Here is a 20,088-nt window from a genome sequence, read left to right as displayed (position 1 = left end):
CAATGGTGTCATCGTTTGGAGGCTAATTATGGGATGGATCCCTGGATATGGCAGTCTCTAGATGTTCCATCCTTTTGTCTCAGCTCCAAATTTTGTCTCTGTAACTCCTTCCATGGGTGATTGTTTCTAATTCTAAGAAGGGGCAAAGTGTCCACACTTTGGTCTTCGTTCTTCTTCAGTTTAATGTGTTTTACAAATTGTCTCTTATATCTCGGGTATACTAAGTTTCTGGGCTAATATCCACTTATTAGTGAGTACATATCATTTGAGTTCTTTTGTGATTGTGTTACCTCACTCAGGATGATGCCCTCCAGGTCCAACCATTTGCCTAGGAATTTCATAAATTCATTCTTTTTAATAGCTGAGTAGTACTCCATTGTGTAAATGTACCACATTTTCTGTATCCATTCCTCTGTTGAGGGGCATCTGGGTTCTTTCCAGCTTCTGGCTATTATAAATAAGGCTGTTAAGAACATAGTGGAGCATGTGTCCTTCTTACCGGTTGGGACATCTTCTGGATATATGCCCAGGAGAGGTATTGCTGGATCCTCCGGTAGTACTATGTCCAATTTTCTGAGGAACCGCCAGATTGATTTCCAGAGTGGTTGTACAAGCTTGCAATCCCACCAACAATGGAGGAGTGTTCCTCTTTCTCCACATCCTCGCCAGCATCTGCTGTCACCTGAATTTTTGATCTTGGCCATTCTGACTGGTGTGAGTTGGAATCTCAGGGTTGGGAAAGGATCTTTACCTATCTTAAATCAGATAGGGGACTACTATACAATATATATAAAGAACTCAAGAAGGTGTACTCCAGAAAATCAAATAACCCCATTGAAAAATGGGGCTCAGAGCTAAACAAAGAATTCTCACCTGAGGAATACTGAATGGCTGAGAAACACCTGAAAAAATGTTCTTGAACTTTTTTGTCCAAGAACTTCTGTTCTTTTAGACAAGGTTATGGTGTTCTTTCTACATTCCCCAATGATTTTCATTTGGTGTACATATATACATACATATTTTCTGTGTTTTCAAACAATATTTAGTAATATCGGGTATATATGGATCCAGATTTTCACACCTGACTGAACATATCTCACATTTGATTTGTTTCCACATCTAAGTTTTGATTTGTTACAGACACACTTCCTATTACCACTGAAGTTCCTTTCAAGTATATTTCAATGACCAAGTGTTTCTTATATCCTAGGAAAATTGGAGAAAACTTCAGGATTTTTTTAAATTTCTTTCAAATATTTTTATTAGATATTTTCTTTATTTACATTTCAAATGTCCCTTTTTCTGGTTTCCCCTCCAAACACACCCCATTCCCCTCCCTCTTCTCCCTGCTCACCAACCCACCCACTCCTGCTTCCTGGCCCTGGCATTCCCCTACACTGGGGCATAGAGCCTTCACAGGTCCAAGAGCCTCTCCCCCATTGATGACCGACTAGGCCATCCTCTGCTACATTTGCAGCTCTTCCAAATATTTTTTGATGTACCTCTGAACTATTTTCACTGGATAGATAGAGCCAAGCTCTACACTGAAGCTAGGTCACTACTAATTAAACAGTTGCCTTTTTAAAATATATATCATACAATATTATCAGTAGATTGGCAGTATGGCACATACTAGCTGATACTAGGTCTTTTAAGTTTAAATCCACTACCTTACATATATTTATTATAAATGTCACTTGCTATTTTACAGTTTTAGATTACTAATTAATAAATTATGTTTTCTGTATTTATCTTCCATTTGTAATTCCTCCTTTATGGACTGTCTCTCATTTTCTAATTTTGTTTTGTGTATTTTGGAAAGTCTCTTTCAATTTACCAGAATTCTTTGCATAAAGGGAAATTTTTTGCCAATACTTATAAATAAGTAACAATTACTTTTAGAAACATTTCTCTAATTTGTCACGTTTTAAAGTTTATAGTATATAAAACACTAATGTTTTAAATGTACAAGTAAATATAATTTATTTCCTTTATGTCTTTTTAAAAATATTACTTTGATTTAGATAAAGATGTATCAGGTAGAACTGAGAGCAATAGTGCACAGCTATAGAGCCGTTGCGATGCTAAAGGCAGGAGGATCAGCTGAGATGGGGAATGTATAATGAGAGAATAGTCATGGAGTGTGTGTGTGTGTGTGTTACATGAATCCATGAAAATGGGAAGTAAGAGGCAAAGACTGGGAAGAAAGGTTACAAGAAATTGTTGGAGAATACGCGAAGGAGTTCCCAAGGCTTCAATGAAAACTGCAGGTGAGGGTGGAATGAGGACCAAGCACACCCTGCCAGACCCCACCATGCTTATGATTTCCCCACAATCCCATGAGTTGTCATGCAAACTCTGACTCTCTAAGACTAAGGGGTGTAGGAGGGGACCCAAAGCGAGAGAGGACTGATATTTTTCTTAGGCCACCAAGGATACTGATGTTGCTTGTCTTTCAGCCAGTCTTGGAGTAGTGATGGGGTGTGATTTTGGTTGCTATGAGAATCATTTGGGGGAAGCTACGAAACAAAACAAACTCCTGATATCTGCATCTGATCCCACCCTAGTGTTCAGACTTGATGGATGCCGAGTACAACATGGGCATGTTAGCCAGTTTGCAATGCAGAAACAAAATGTCCAAGACAAATCCATATTTTTTTAAAAAAGGTTTATTATTGGTGTATGGTTTGTGATGTTTTAGTTCATGGTCACTTGGACTATTGGCTGCAGGCTGTGGTGAGGCAGAACATTGTGGCAAAAGTGCATGGTGAAGAACCTGTCCACAATAGCTGGGAAATGAAAAAGAAAGAGGAAGGGACCAGGTTTGAAAACCCCATTCAAATTCAGTCTCTTAGTGACCTCACTTGCTTCCTCAAGCCCCTGATGTATAAATGCTCCAGCATCCCTGATACTGACACAGCCCAGAGACTAAACCAGTAATGCATTGACCTTTGGAGCACCCACAAAATCTAAGTCTTAACATCAAATAAGGAACTTATTTATTTATTTATTTATTTATTTATTTATTTATTTATTTATTGAGAATTTCATTGGTAAATCTCTCCAGGTGATTGTAATGTTCAGCCAGAGTTGAGTATTACTACCTAAAATAGAGACTAGAGATTCTTTAATGGATCAGAGAATGAAGAGGACACAACTTTAAAGACTAATTAATATACAGATGGGAGACGAACAGAAAACCCCAATAAACCTTACCCTCAGTCAGAGCCAGGACTGGCCTTGTTTCAGTTAATGCAAATTTACCTGAGTATTGTCTACACCTGTATGATCCTGTCAGTGTGGAAGATGCTTTCCTAAGCCTAGGAATACGTACCAGACAGCTGGCTAAGTAGGTGGGAGCGAGGCCTTAAGATTAGAACCACCAAAAGGGCCTTGCAATGGTTGAAGCTAATTGAGCAGGCTTGCTGGACTCACACACCTAGCAATGCATCCACAAGGAATTTTCATTAAGAGATAACCGACAGCCTGCCTCCTCTTTCCAACCAGTAGACCACAGTGAGGGATAGCAAATGATGCTTGCACACACCCCAACATGTCCCAGATTTATTTCAAGCATCCTTTTCAGTTGAGCTACTTTTCAGCAGGTTGGAAATTTGCCTGAGCACCACGGAATCTGATTGTGAGTCCACGGAGCACCACATCATAGAATGTTTAATGAGACATGTCAATTTAATTGTGCTTCAAGACATCCAGAGCCAGAGTTTGTCAGCATTTTGCAGACAAATGTCCTCATTTACAGACTGATCTTTGGTACTGATTATGTTCACTGTGGCTAAAAATATTGGGGAATGAGCTATGCTTTGAGAAAGAAAACACTTATCTTTTCTCTGGGTAGATTGACTCTCAGACTAGTAACAGCGTGAACTTGCAGGGGTTTGGAATCAGAGTGGTTGGTTAAAGGTCACTGTGTTCCCATCCTGATGCAGAGGATGCTGTGTATCTGGATGATGAGAAGGAAAGAGAAGAGTACGTTCTGAATGACATTGGAGTGATATTTTATGGGGACTTCAAAGACATCAAGAGCAGAAGCTGGAGCTATGGCCAGGTGAGCCACTTAAAATTCATCACTGTCAAGGACAGTTTTCCCTAATATTTTTTGTCACATTTATTACTGCCGGGTGCCATCCATCGATATTAGAAAAGCATAATTTCCTGCTTTTCAGGATCTGAGACTCCAAGACAGAGTGCATGGAAGTGGGAACTTAGAGAGACAACTGCATAATTTATCAGCTGGAGCCACCAATCTTCCTCTTATTACAAATGTCCCAGAGATCGGGAGACTACGGATAACACGGCAGTGCCTGAGTTATACTGTGGCAACTTAGAAACCATGAAGTCTCATTACTTAACCTGAAATGGGCTGAAAGTTTTTTTTTTTGCTTATAGAGATATTTTAATGAAAAGAATATAGCAGAGTGCACCAAATTTAAAGGAATACTTTCAAAACAAAAAAGTATTAGGGGCAGTGATATGGCTCAGCGAGTAAAGAAACTCATCTCCAAACTAACAGGACGCCACAAGGTAGAACGAGAGATCTGACACCCCCAAAATGTCCCTAGACCTCGCTGGACACCACAGTACATGTGCTACTCCCCCTTTCTCTCTCTCTTTCTCTCTCTCTCTCTCTCTCTCTCACACACACACACACACACACACACACACACACACACACACATACCACTAAATAAGCAAAAATGTAATGAAAGACATTTTAATATTTTTGTTTTGCATTTGGAAGATTTTTATAAGGATAGAATAATAACAAAGGAATAAAAATAATTACAAGGAATACATGTAAGCACTTCTTTCCATGTTATCTTGTTCCCCTTTCTCTTAGCTCTATTAGGGAGTCATTTAACACTTCTTTAAATAGTAGTAAAGGTGTTTTTTTTAAACAGTTTTTATTAGGTATTTTCTTCATTTACATCTCAAATGCTATCCTGAAAGTCTCCTATACACTCCCCCCACCCTGCTCCCCAGCCCACCCACTCCCACTTCCTGGCCCTGGCATTCCCCTGTACTGGAATACAGCATATAATCTTTGCAAGACCAAGGGCCTCTCCTCCCAATGATGGCCGACTGGGCCATGAAAGGCATTTTAAAAGGAGAAGATCAATGTATATATTTTAAATTGTGAGTGAGTCTATTAACAATAGTTGTTAAGGAAAAAATATTCCAAGGATGCCTTACTTAGATTTTTTTTTCAGAAAATATCCAGAGGTGTTCCTGTCAGTTGCAATCTCAAATTACTATGTAGGGACAAAAGCAGATAACAGTAATTCCTTAAGATATTATAATTTGAACTATTTCATCTTGGTATTTCTGACTCTGGTTTAAGTGACATTTCCACAGATACATAAATGTCCTGTGATCTGGACATATTAGTTGGTTATCAACAGGAAAGGGATGAGTGTTTTATCCCTCAGGGGTGTCTGGAAGAAATGCTTGGAACTGAGCATTGTTGCTCTGATTTTCCAGGGAGAGATTTCTTGGTATCTGATTACAGTAGGTCCCATAATATTGCCTTGGCAACTGAAGCTCAAATGGAATCTCCCTGTATCCCTCTCGCAGTATAACTGTCAATCCCATCAGGAACTTTTATCACCATGCACAGTTTAGGGACTAGCTTCACCCTGACCCCTAAGAATTACATTCTGTATTTGGGCTTGCCCATCTGCATCTCTGATGTCCTGTGAAAATATAGTCTATGAGACTTGATTTGTTTTTTAATTCATGTCTGACTCTCTAGTCACCATCCTACCTCTTTCTAAGTGACATGCAACCTTTATTATTGATTGTCAGTTACCCTTGCCTCCAGTCCCCATGACCTAGCCTTTAGGTGCTGCCTTTGTTTTCTGTTGCTATAAAAGAAAAACTAAGGCTGGATTCTTGATCAAAGAAAGGGATTTATGTACCTCATTGTTTTGGAAGCTTAAAGTGCCAGATTGGGCAGTTCCATCTGGTCAACCTCTGCAAAGATCCCCTTAATGTCATTACAACTTAATAGAGAAAGAAAGGAGGAACTAACAATGCACATAACAGGCCAGGCATATAGGCTAGCCTTGTTGTACAACAACAGCTCTGGAGAGAAGCAATTCACTTCTGGAGACTGCATTCTTCCCTTCTCAAGGCAAGTCAGTGCTCCTGTGACTTCAGTAGCTCACATCAGCCACTCCTAAAGGGTCTATCAACTCAATGTCACTCTTCTGAAGACACAAATCATTTCCAAACTACACCAGGTGTGAGGCCATTTGTGATCCTAATGTGATGCTGTCTAGGTAGCTAGTAAAGGGGAAAGTCATCAAAAAGGAATCAAGAAGAATTAGGATGGCATCCCAGCACAGTCAGGTTACACTTGGCAAGTGTGACTTTGAGTAAGGAAAAAAAAAAAAAAAAAAAGACTGTGTCATTATTCAACAAGGCCATCACCTTAGATCATTCCGACAAAATAACACAACAAACTCCTTGTTTGCTGAGATGCAGGGAAACAATAATTTCTCTGATGGTGCCATTAATGCCATGGTTACTGGCTAACCCAATTGAGATAGGCTGTTAGGTGAGACCCAAAAATAATGGGTTATGTATATATCCATGAACGTAATTATTTGCGTGCCTAAATTACATATTATTTTGTATATCCCAGCTCTCTAGGATACACCATATTCAGTACTCTAGCTAGATTTAATAAGCAATTACATAGTAATTAGCCATTAAGATTGTAGTTTCTGTCATAATACTTGGGTGGATAATATCCAATGTTTCTATATTGAAAGGAATCTTCTACTATATTTGTAGTACAGTGGAGCTAAAATGTCCTCATGCTGTGCTTTTTTTTTAATTTGGCTTTTATTCTCTTTTAAGTCAATTCTAGAAGCACCTGTGAGGAGTGATCCTTTCCAAGAAAATTGAACTAGCTCCCAGCCCCAGTCCCACCCTGCCCTCTACCACGTACTAAAATGCTTCTCTAAAATGCCCTCCCAGGCTCTAGAAATCACCTTGTCTCAAAGCAGGGTGTCAAGAACTTTCACTACATGAGGTCTTTTCCTGTTTCATGCACAAGAAAATGAGCTGGAGTACCTTCCTGTGGCACACCTGACAGTCCTTTATAGTCTTTTATTTTTTTTAATTGAGAATAGATTTTTTCTTCACATGATATATTCTGATTTGGTTTCCTCTCCCCCAACTCTTCCCAGATCCTCCCCTCCTCCTCGCACAACCAAATCCACATTCCTTCTTACAGTCTCTCATTAGGAAACAGACAGCCATCTTAAACAAAAGAAATAATAATAATAATAATAAAATAAGAGAAAATAGAAACTTGAGTTGTTTTTGAGGCCCTAAGACTTCCAAGTGACTCTGAAAAAAATCACTGTGTTCTGGGCAATGCATCCATCTGTTGGAAGGATTTTTTTTTTTTTTAAAGATTTATTTATTTTATGTATGTGAGTACACTGTAGCTGTCTTCAGACACACACCAGAAGAGGGCATCGGATCCCATTACAGATGGTTGTGAGCCACCATGTGGTTGCTGGGAATTGAACTCAGTACCAATGGAAGAGCAGTCAGTGCTCTTAACCGCTGAGCCATCTCTCCAGCGCTGTTGCAAGGATCTTAATGAACTTGTAGAGTGTTCTAAAGACTCTTGAGTCAGTGTGTGGTTTTTGAGTACATCGGCTCTCTATTGGTTCTGTTCAGATTTCTGGCTTCCTTTATGGTTCTCCTTTACTGAAAAGTTAAAAAAAAAAAAAAAAGGATGCATTCTTTCCTTCTCTTCAATAGTTCATGCTAAAAGTTACAGGCGGTCCCTCCACATTTCTAAGCCGTAGGCTATGGTGGCATCTTATTTTTGAACTCAGCGCATCTTGTTTTGTTAAATGGAGATTAAATAGTCTCTCATTGTTATCTCCCAAACAGTTTGAAGACGGCATCCTGGATGCTTGCTTGTATGTGATGGACAAAGCTGAGATGGACCTTTCTGGCAGAGGCAACCCCATCAAAGTCAGCCGAGTTGGATCAGCAATGGTAAGAGGCAGTGCTGATGACTAAATCTAGTGTGGGGGCCATTGGTGTCAGAATAGAAGTTAGTTCACAGAAAGATGTGTTACGTTTGAGTTCAGGGTGCCTGGTTGGCCTTGAATTCTTTCTTTTCCATATGCTACAAAATGAAAAATTTCAATCAGATCTATATGTGGCTCTGCTTCCAGAAGATAATAGATATCATTAAACAACTAAATATGCAATCTTTTTATCATGTTGTATATATTTATTTTATGTGTGTATGTGTATATGTGTGATCTCACACATGTGTATGACCTCAGAGGATAATTTGTGGGGGTCAGTTCTCCTTGACCATCTTATGTGTCCAGGGGATTGAACTCAGGTTGTCTGGCTTTGTGTCAGGTGCCTTTACCCACTGAGCCATCTTGACAACCCCTGAGCATCTAAGAATCTCTTGTCTGGAGATTAAGAAATGACCACAACAAAAATGTTAATGACTGTAATCAGATGACCAACCAGTCAAACACAGAATACAGATTGCTAGCTCAGACATGACTTTTCTCCATGTTTACACTTGTGGAAACAGTAAGGAAATAAATGGCTAGGGCTGGAGAGTTGATTCAATATAGAGTGTGATACCAAGTTCAATTCCCAACACTAGATCAGGAAGCCTACAAGTGGCTGTAACTTGAGCTCCAGGGGATCTGATACCCTCTGCCAGCCGCCAAGAGCATCTGTACTCATGTGTACAACACCCCAACACGTATATACAAATAACAAAAATGAATGTTGTATGAATAAATAAACACTCAGTAAAACCCTAGTTTCTTTGCAACGGGACCACACTGTAGAGCTTTACCTCTTATGATGTGGATGTTGGTTTCTCCCTGGAAATATTCTAAGATAAGTGAGCGGCTAGTCATCACTTCCATCACTTACACAAGCAAGAAAACAGGATGGTGAGAGCTTGTTGGTGATAAAGCTTTTGCCAGAACCTAGGTCCACCAACCCCACCTGTGAATGCATTCTCCCTTTCACATGAGTCACTGTAGGGGACCCCAAAACATCTGCAAGAAGGCAAGGATCAGGTTAGGAAGTTAACTAAAGGACTACCTGGTCCTAAGCTGTACTGTATCCCTCGCACTCAGACAATCATTGGTACATAATGAGCATCAAGTCTGGTTGGTCCAGGAGCACAGTATTACTCAGTTATGGTAGGCCACATTTATCTCATAGGAAGATTGAATAGAGAACATCGTTATATTGCCAATGCCTTTACATCTTCTAAAAAAAAAAAATTCTCCCTGGAAGGATTTTATCTTCAATTTTGTTTTGTGCATCTTTTGAGTCAAACAAAATCAGTTTTGTTGACACATAATTACATGGCCAGGGAAGATATAGTGTGTATATTCTGACTAGGTGCTAAAAATAGAGACTCTGACTTTATTAAGAACTGAGTTACATGGAAATTTAAGAAGTGCTGGGTCTTATAACAGGAAAGCAAAACCTAACATCTAAGGACAGCTTGGGGCTGGAGGCACAGCTTAGCGGTAAAAGCTTAGAGGGTCTCCTTAACATGTATGAAGCCCTGGGGAAGGAGTATTCAACCTCTGACTGCCAAATAATAAACATGTGTATTTAGATGCATAAAATAAATAAGTTTTGTTTTCTGATGTTATTTGCATGGTGTGATGAAAAGATAATTTAGTCCTAAAGCCTTTGGCAATCTCTGGAGAGCATCTTTGTACATCACACACCAGAACAGTTATCTACATGGAAAAGAAGCCACCCTTCTTCTTTTCTTAATTTTTAATTCTTTTTAGTTCCCCTTAGAAGCAACCATGACATGTGGCAGTGAAGAGAAGCAAGAAGAAGGAGTGATAAGATATGAACTGTCTCCCTCTTATTCATTCTAAAATAACAGTCTTCAACCTGACCTTACACACTCACTGTGCATACTTCTACCAAATGCAGAAATCACAAGCCAATCCAAATCATCACAGAGGAAAGCAAAAGGAGACAGTCTAACCCACACTGTCTGTGGCTGCCTCTGACCAGGCATAACACCAATTTAAATTGCCTCAAAATGGCATTAGCTCTAAAGAGCCTCTCTCTAAAGTTCTAATTTGGAAAATGATCATCACGGTTACACAGCCTGGAACCAGGGAGATAAAATCTGCATAGAGAATAATGTGGTTGAGGTTTGGTTTGCTTTCTGGAAGCGATGACCTTGGGTGTTAAAGGACATAGGTACTGCTCTGAGCAATTTGAAGTGATAGCTCCACTTCCCCTTGTTCCCCATGCCACTCTTCACAGAATAGAAAGTTCGATAGTTGAGAAAACCTCTTCACCCCTCTTATCCCCTTTAATCCTCAAAATAGCTTTTGTGAGTCTTTCCAAAATCTGTTCAGCTGTAGTGATTTATAAAGCTAAAACAAGGAGCCTCCAGAACTGACTAAGATGGTGATGCGTAGAAAAACAATTTTCTGATCATATAGACAGACCCTACATGATCACTGGAAACACACAGTGGGATTTCAGCATAAAGTTAAGTAAAGAACAAAGGTATATGTGAAGGGGGCAGACCTTCTTATTTCCCAGTTAAAGATTTTTCTTAAGATATGAAAAGATGCATTTGGAAGCTACAACAAGAACAGATTTGAAGCTGGATGAATCCAGCCAAAATCAGACTTCACAGTTAGATGGCCATGTTGTTCTCCTGAGCTGGCCCCAAACCTCTGATAGTTTTGTGGCCGTTTCAAATGCATCTCATCCCTAACACTGAACAGATGTGCTAGAACAGAGGTGCATGAGATGTGTAATCATTTCAGGAGGACCACACAGACTGTGCATGGATTCCAGAACATGCATATGATCTGCAAACCCTTCCAGAGGACCACGGAGTCCATGCATAGATACCAGGAGATGCATATGGCCTGCAAACTCTTCCAGAGGACTACACAAACTATATATGAATTCCATTTCATACACAATGGAGTCACTGCAGGCAGAAGCTCCTGGAAGCCATGAGGAGAAGCAGCCTAGCTCTGGCTGGAGACTTGAAGAAAGTAAAACAGGCATGAGTATAGCACAGGAGCGCATGACTGGAGCCCCAAAGACAAACTGGCTTTCTGTGGTCATGGCACATAGATTGGCAAGGAGATGGCAGGAAAATGGCTATGTATGAGGCTATAGGAACACAAAAGTGATAACAAGCTTTCAAATGATAAATAATGAGTTTGGCTTTTCAGACAACTTTCTGATGAAAATCTTTGTGGTACAGTGTATCCACCCTCAGATGGCTGCTGTACTGATAGTGTGTGCAATAAATTGCCCAATGGCATCCCTGAGCCTCTATTCAAAAATTCCATGAACACACCATAATATGCCAGCTGAAACATTGAAGAATGTCTCCAGATATGGCCAAATGTTCCTTGGTGTATAAACCCCCTAACAAAGATGGAGTCTGTGCTGAGTTTTCCTACCTATAGAATGGAGGTAACACCTTCTTCTTGCCTGCATAATAGGCTTCATTCAATTCTGTTTTCCATGCTTTGTTGAAGAGACCAGGGAAATTGTTTTGCACAGGAGGGCCTGTAGCTGTATCAGGAGATGGAGTCCTGGCTCTGGTTCTGCCGTTAGCCATGTGAATCAGGGAAGAGCACTTAAATCCAGGACATACTTCTTCCTTTTTCAAATTAAGCTTTCTCTCTTTAGCCAAACATCTGAAATTCCCATTTGCCTTAGTAAGGGCTTTATTTCTGTGAAGAGACACCATGACTATGACAACTCTTACAAAGGGAAACATTTAATTGGGGCTGGCTTACAGTTTCAGAGGTTCAGTCCATTATCATCATGGCAGGAAACATGGCAGCATCCAGGCAGACATTGCACTGGACAGCTCAGAGTTTACACCTTTACCTGAAAACAGCCAGGAGAAGACTATCTTCCACCCTGGGTGGAGCTTAAGCATAGGACTTGAAGCCTACCCTCATAGTGACTCACTTTCTCCAACAAGGCTACACCTACTTCAACAAGGCCACACCTCCTAATAGTGTCACTTCCCATGGGCCAAGCATATTCAAATGACCAAACAAACACTGTTAGCAAGATCTATTTTGTTCTTCTCATGAACATTTTCTTATTTTTTTCATTTATATATTCAGTATCTGCTCCGGTTATTTTTATTTGCTATTGCTTCCCTCTGATGAGAACACAGGGAGAATTGATAAGTATCTGGAAGTCAAGAGACACTGGTCTTTCCCAAATGAAAGAACAACCTAAACTCCTATAATCTTGCTGACTGGGGACTGAGTCTGAAATGTTATGGTCACACATGGATGAAGTTTAATTTAAAAATCACCTAAGCAACGAATGCTACGTTTTACTAATGTTATATTGTAGATTCATTTAAGAGAGAAAAGAGGGAAAACAGGAAATTAGACAAAGAATTTGTTCCAAGTTACACTTCCTTCCTTTAAAAGCCATTGTTGGCCTTGTTTCTGGTGTGACAGTACCCTCCAAGAGTCTTGATGGGAAGATTGAGGAAAAGTTAAGGATGAGCTGGACCATATGAAAAGGTATCTCACTCACCTGGCATTCAGTTGCAGCCCTATGTTTCAATGAAGCATCTGGATACAGGCTCTGAGACCCCAAAGACATAGGCTCTAAGACCCCAGAGGACATGTATTCTAAAACCCCAGAGGTCTCTGAGACCCTAACAATAAAAACATTTGTGCTGTGATGGGTTGTGGAAAGAACAGAGCAGTCCTGGAATGAGGAGACCATTGTGACAATAGCTTGTCCTTACTGCTGGTGTTTGCCTGTCAAGCCAGCTTCTAATCCATGACTGATTGGCTCTGGCACCTTCCCCAGGGGATGCAGCTACTGCTGCTGCAGTGGCCTCTCTTAGTGAAAATACCTGCCTGCTTAGTCATCATTCAAGCCCTAAATGCCCTGCCTACACACACATCATCTTTGTCTATAGAAGATCTACATCAAAATCATCTCACGGGGTCTAGAAGACTCTCCAGGGGTCTTTGAGATGAGAAAGCAGAAGCCTTTGGAAGTGATGTCATTCATTCAAGGTCATGTGGGAAATAAGTAGCTGAGCTGGAACCAGGCACTGTCCTTTCTCTCAAAACATATTGCTTCAGAGCATCTCTGCCAGCATATTATTGCCAATAGCACAATTACTGTATCAAATTGTGTGGCTGTCACCTAGAAAAGAACAAATCCCTAAGAATAAGTGGATTTCAAGAAAGGAGATAAGTGAAGAAAGGCATGAGTCAGAACATCTGAATCTGGGGTCAATGGAAAAGAGGTCCCCAAGAGGATTAGATGCCAAATGTGCTGTGGTACTAGAGATGATGACAGCAATAGTGTTGGTAATATGGTGGCAGTGATAGTGGTTACAGTGGCAGTGACAGTGATTATGGTGTTAGTGATGGTGGTGCTGGTGATGGTAATAGCAATAACCATGGTGAGTCAAGGGTGGTATTGGTAGTGACCATGATTATGGTGTTAGTGATGGTGGTGGTGGTGATGGTAATAGCGATGACCATGATGAGTCAAGGGTGGTATTGGTCGTGATGCTGTGACAGTCATGGGAATAGTGACAGTGAGGGTGAGTGTGCTTAGGGTAACAGTAGTGGTAACCATGGTGGTGGTGATATTTATGGTGACATCATAGTGATAGAGCTTAAGGTAATAGCAACAATAATGTTGAGGATGATTGTGCAGAGGATGGGAATGGTAGTGATGGTGGTGGCAATGATGTAATGGTGGCAGTGGTAGTGATATCATGGTGGTGACAATGGTGATGTGGTAGTAGTAGTGCTTATAGAAATGGGGATGGTTGGTAAGGGGATGTAAGGTGAGGATGAGGGTAGTGGTGGTGCAGATGTGTTAATGGTAGTGATCTTGGCAATAGTGATGGTGGTAATGAGGGTCATTGTGGGAACAGTAGGAATGATGGCGGGAATGGTGACAATAGTGACAGTAATGTAGTGATGCTACTGATACTGGTAAATCTCAACTCATTTATTCAGCAAGTATCTGGGCATTGAGTATGATGGTAACCCAAACAGGGTTCTTGCCCTCACAGAGCTTATACTGTCATGAAAAAGATTGACATAGAAATAGAAAGTCTGATGCAACACAGAAAATTTTCTGGTGGAAACAAGCATAGGGTCATATGGGAGCAACAACAGCAAGAACAACAAAACCTCTTCAGTTTAACTGCACTCTCATCTGGGCCTATGCAGAGTATCGAGCTATCGGGTTAAAGGATAATGGGAGTAGTTGACAAGGAGCCCTGCTGTTATTCACAGAAAGTCTTTATCCACGGTGAGTCTGCTATGCAGATGACTGGGTACCAAGTGCACTGGAGGGAAATATAGCCGGAAAGGAGCACTGAAATACATTCCTCTGGGGCCACTTGTTTTACAAGTCAGACAACATTAGGTTACCCAACTAATAGTTGTCCCATGATGTCTCAACATTTATAGTCCCTTGATCCCAGGACCCTATATTTTGATTCAATTATGTTTTTTTTAAGCTAAATTGATGAGCAATTTGAGAAGATTAAAAAGAAGAAACAAATATCAACAAAGTTACATATTTTGAATTCCAGGGCTTCACACCTCCATCAGTCCAGACGGCCCAGCCTCCCTTGAGGTGTGCACATTTATTTTTAACCATGGTCTTTTGCTAATATCGAGCTACGATGCCATCATTAATCCACATTAATGCCTTGCTCTGACTATGCCTTTAGGGAATTAACTCAAGATTGAACTTTTTCCACCAATCGATGGTCTGTGTAGTCTTTAGTGCTATTTAAAAAAAAAAAGAAAGAAAGAAAGAAAGAAAAGTTGGAACTACAGCTAGTAAATCAAACTGACCGTGCTGCAGGCAGGCCTTAGGTTCCTCGGACCTTGGAGACAACAGCATTGCAGCTCCTGATCCTCAAGTCCCCTGCCACTGTCAAGATCAACTGAAAATAAAGACTTTCTCACCTAGCCCATCTTTCTCCTCCTTTACTCTTCAATTCTTAGAATATTTTTCCATCCGTGATAAAGACACAGTTGCATCATCACTACTTTGTCATGTTGCCAAGCAACTCCACAGGGGATGGTGTTTTGTTTTGTGCTTTTCTTTCTTTCTTTCTTTCTTTCTTTCTTTCTTTCTTTCTTTCTTTCTTTCTTTTGGTTGGTTCCTTGCCTATCTTGAATGATGGCGTTATGTTGAGGAAATGTTTTACATTTTTATGCAATAAACCTCAATTACAAATATCCAGGTTACATTTTAAGATTTGCTCAAAGTAGGGAATCCCACACCTGCCCATTCCAAATAAGCCCAAAAGTCAGAAATTGATGCACAAAATCTATTCTCTGGCCATACAATCAGCCATGATATAGCCCCTAATATTTTGAGATTTGAAATTTGAATTTCTAGGTTTGAAATTTCAGATTGCTACAAGGAAAGAACCAAATTTCTCTTTGGTCTGTAAAGCATGCAAAAGCCCCTGTCTTAGACTACAGAGACTGTGGTCATTGCCCTCCACCTTCTACCACCAAAGAGCTTTTGCACACCTCTTCCTATAGTCCTTATTTCTTAAACATGCACTTACCAAAAAGCATGATAAGGTAAAAATGGCTATTTCCCCCATTCTTGTACCTCATTTGTATAGTTTCTGGTCAGTATTCCCTATGGTGGTAGAGGAAATTATTAGCAGACTGTCTGTGCATGAGCAGGGATGTGAGTCCTTACCACCTCTGAGAAGGAGGAGATAAAGATTCCATTGGTATGTTGTAAGAATCATGTCTCCATCATTCACTATTTATTTGCAAATTCACATTCTCTTGGCCATTGCTAGATAAAGGGTCCTGGAAGATGAGACTCTGACCAGAGTACTCTGCCTTCAAAGCTATCAGCTTTTATCTCCATTGCTGTAATCTATGTGCATGGTTCATGCACACGCATCAGAAAAAGCATTCTTCACTTGGAAATGGCTGGAAATGGCAAGCTCACTGATAGTTTCTGAATCCCTACAGTAAGGACACAACCAAATCAGTAGACACGCCCATGAAATACATTTTGGAGAACCTATTCATTGACATTAATGAAGAACTTTATAGCAATCCAACATGGTGAGATTCTAAACTAGAATGGAAGCTGAAGTCAAGGTTTTCCTAAAGGTAGAAGATACCAGTGGATCCAGAATGACCAGAGAAGTTTGTGTGATTCAGCCAGATCAGGACAGATCCATTCCCTACCAGACACTATGGGTCTCTCGTTGCTGGACATTTTCATTTCTGTTTATTGAAGATTTTTAACAATGACACATCAATCAGAAAGCAATGAGAAAGTACAATTTTTATCTAGCAGAAGTTATCTGCATAGCCACCTGTAAGACAATATGTCTAGTCCTCAAATAAGCAATGTGCAGATGGAGTGGGTCTGGGCATCAGAAAGTCAGTTGGCCTTATCCAAGGTCACAGCCCTGGAAGTGGACCTCTGGCTGCCTGACCCCACGGATGCAAACAGGATGTTATACATCCCTGGATGCATCCTCATCCTGTCCTCTTCTTGGGAGTAAAAATATAATTCCTGTCACCCTCTCATTCTGAATCAATTCAGGTGGGGGCAAGGAGGGACAGTGAACTGTTCAGACTTCATTTTTTTTTTCCCTCGAGGTAAAAGCCAGCAATGTAATGAAGTTTCCATTTGTGGGCAAACAGCTTGGCTTCTCAATTATCAAGGTTACATTTCTTATGCCTGTTTGTCCCATATTTTTGGAGAAAAACAGACATTTATTACAAGCTATCTCTCCAATGTGATAATCATAGTCAATCTAAATGTCTGCTTCCCCCGAATTGCTTCCTGGAATGAGTTTCAACACAGCATCTATTTTGTAATCACACAGGCTATTTCTAAAGCACGGGTGCTTGCTTTGCAGCACTCCCTCCAAGCTGTGCAGATGGAGCTGTTCTCGTCTCCTGGGACCAACATCTCCAGGACAGATGGCTACAGTGTAGCATAGCCTAGGGGTCTCTTGGGACAGATACTTTCTGCCTTCTTTATTTCCTTTTCATCTTCTTTCCTTTCTGTCTCCTTTTATATCTACCCCTTTTGTTCGAATCTTTTTTGACAACTTGTTCTACACCAGTGGTTCACCACCTGTGGGTCATGACCCCTTTGGGAACTGCATATTGGATATTTGCATTATGATTCATAACAGAGGCAAACATTACAGTTAAAATAATGAAATAAGTTGATGACTGGAGGGGGGTCACCACAACATGAGGAACTGTATTAAAGGGTCTCAGCATTAGGAAGGCTGAGAACAACTGATGTACACCAACCAGCTCCATAGCACCCAGTAGGGATACAGTGATGGAAAAGAAGACACTGGAGAACTCAGTTTCCATTTTTATCCTCATTAAGTAATTTCACACATGGTTAGTAAGAAACAGTGTGGCCAAGCCACAATCCTCAGTTACTAACACAGGAGCTAAGAATGTCCTGTAGTAGTGTAATGGTTACTATGAAAAGTAACTCTAAGTATTTACCCTTATCAGAGTGTACACACACCTCTCTCTCTCTCTCTCTCTCTCTCTCTCTCTCTCTCTCTCTCTCACACACACACACACACACACACACCGGTAATAATAGGTCAGTTAAGTCTTTCGTTATAGAGTTGTATAAGTTAGGGTTAGTTATATTTTTAGATTAATGAATTATATACAGTAAAAAGCATTGCTATCAAATGTATAAATATAATGTGTGACTGAGAATCATACTCAGTCCTCGAAAAATATAGATGTTTCCAGAACTTCTTTTGCCTTTCTCCTGGTTGGCCTGCACCCCAAGGACTGCTGCTGTGTGCTCTTGCACTGGATTCGACACACCTCCTCTGGAACCTCACGGAAATAGGTTCATAAAGATGGAGTAAGACTGGCTTCATTCACTCCATGAATTGTTGCATAAGTCTTTATCTTTAGGAACAGAATTTTGTTTCGTGCATTGCAACTCATCGACCCATTTGCCTGTTGATGGACCTTCTAGATGATTTCCCTTTCGGACCATTATGCAGCTGCTATGAGCATTCAAAATATGTCTTTTCAATGTTTTTTGCTAGCATATATTGATTATATGCAATAGTGGGTTCTATTTGACATCTTCCTACATGTATATGGTACAGTTTGATCATATTCATCCACACTACCTTCTCTTATCCTCCCAACTCCCACTAATTCCTTTCCTCTTTCCAAGTAGCTCCCCTTCTAGGCTCATGTCTTTCTGTGCAGGAAATGCAGGATGTGTCATCGAGGTTGTTTACAAGGGAGTGGGTAGAAGCATGTGTGTCTTATCAGCAGCTATATCACAGGAGAGTAAAAGTCTCTCTCCTCAACCATTGTCTGTGTGGAAATCCTCAGAGAGAGGTGGGACCCCATAAGGCCCTGCCCATTCCATGACAAGATGTTGGCAGTTCTACTCTTATGGAGAACGTGTGCAGGTGATTACAGCAGCCATGAGTTCAATGGTATAATGGGCATACTGTGCCTGGAAGTCTGTTCACCCACCAGCCCTGCCTTCTTCTGCCTCTTAAACTTTCCACCCATTCTTTCCTAAGGTTCTCAGAGCCTTGGAAACAATAGAAATGTTCCCTTTGGGGCTGAACATGCAACATCCATTTATTCTTGGAACTTCTGCCCAGTTATGATTCTCTGTGGTCATCATTGACCACTGCACAGAGAAGCTTCCCCGACTAAAGCAGACAACACTATTCTATAGATGTGCACAGTTATCTATAGATGGTAATGTGACAGGCACACCGTGTACATTTAGCAAAACAGCAGTAGCAGCTTCCCCATTAGCACCAGTGACCTCCACAGCCATGGGAATACCTTTTAATTGAAAATAGGTTCTTGTTTGTTTGTTTAATCCACTATATTTTGATTATGGTTTACCCTCCTCCATCACTGCCCAGATCTTTTCCCACTTTCCTTCCCACTTTCCTACCCATCCAAATTCACATCATTTTTCTCTCTCAGGCATCTAACTAACAATAACAACCACAACAATAGTAAAATAAAATAAGAATATGAAAAAACAAACAAATCAACAGAAAAAAGAACCAAAGAAAAGGCATGAAACACACATATAGACACTGGCACACACATACACATTTGCACACACAAAATTTGCATAAAATAAGATATAAAGGTGAAATATTTGTAGGGTAAAGGGGGAAATGTCTAGGCAAAGTCTCATGAGACAAAAAATACCTCCAAAAGTATCATCGATATCAGTTTGTGTTGGCCATCTACTACTGGGCATGGAAACTGCCCTTAAATGTAGTTCGTATGCCCAGTGAGACTCCATTGGAGAAGAAGGAAGTTTTGTCTTTGCCAGCAGTTATCAATTGGAGATGGATTCTGGGTTAGGAATGAACATTTGACCAGACTTACAGTACCAGTCATGAATTCCCTTCTGTGTAGCAGCCATAAATTCAATCAGAAAATGGTCCATTACCCCATAACAGGCCTGGGACTGTGGCACCTGTGGGCACATCTTGCCTGTCTAGTTAGCATCCTTACACACAAGGCCCACAGCTGAGTGGGATATTACCAGCAGTTCTCTCTCAGCAACATCCACAGGGTTAGTCAGACATAACAGTCATATGCTTCACATTCCTCCAGAAACTCACGACAGTCTACTTTTCTTGCAGGTTTTTCTGTTCTTGGTGATTTGTCAAACCTAGTGTGTTGAACATAGCTGCATCCAATTGCTGTTTTAATTTTATTTTCTCTGATGAGCAGTGAGGTGCACACTTTTCCATACACTTCTGGCCATTCATATACCTCTTTCAGTGCAATGTCTTCCCAAGTCAATGGCTGTTTGCCTGATGGGTTGTGTTATAATTACAGAGATGGAGTTGTTGTGTATATGCTCTGAAACCACTCCTTTTCTCAGATACACATAGAGGTTCTTTCCCACCAGACTATACTCTATACTTTTCTCTGTGTGTGTGTGTGTGTGTGTGTGTGTGTGTGTGTGTGTGTG

At 40.5% G+C, this 20,088-nt stretch overlaps 1 protein-coding gene and 1 long non-coding RNA gene across 3 annotated transcripts in view; one reads left to right on the top strand and one right to left on the bottom strand.

Annotated features, from left to right (window-relative positions):
* The window catches only part of F13a1 (coagulation factor XIII A chain), a 170,823-nt gene that overhangs the window by 66,549 nt on the left and 84,186 nt on the right, over positions 1-20,088 (top strand). For both annotated transcript variants that reach the window (XM_029484978.1, XM_021180809.2), the window contains exons 5-6: positions 3,948-4,066; positions 7,936-8,043. In XM_029484978.1, coding sequence (XP_029340838.1) covers positions 3,948-4,066; positions 7,936-8,043 — 227 coding nt within the window. The remainder of the gene's footprint in view (positions 1-3,947; positions 4,067-7,935; positions 8,044-20,088) is intronic.
* LOC110308341 lies at positions 2,661-12,813 on the bottom strand. Its single transcript, XR_002379549.1, has 4 exons — positions 12,613-12,813; positions 8,879-9,086; positions 5,212-5,270; positions 2,661-3,961 (listed from the first exon to the last, which is right to left on the bottom strand). It is a non-coding gene; the product is annotated as an uncharacterized LOC110308341 (long non-coding RNA).

This window comes from Mus caroli, chromosome 13 (genome assembly GCF_900094665.2).
Source record: "Mus caroli chromosome 13, CAROLI_EIJ_v1.1, whole genome shotgun sequence".
NCBI lineage: Eukaryota > Metazoa > Chordata > Mammalia > Rodentia > Muridae > Mus > Mus caroli.
Note: the sequence above shows the minus strand (reverse complement) of the source record. Positions and strands in the feature narration are given on the sequence as shown.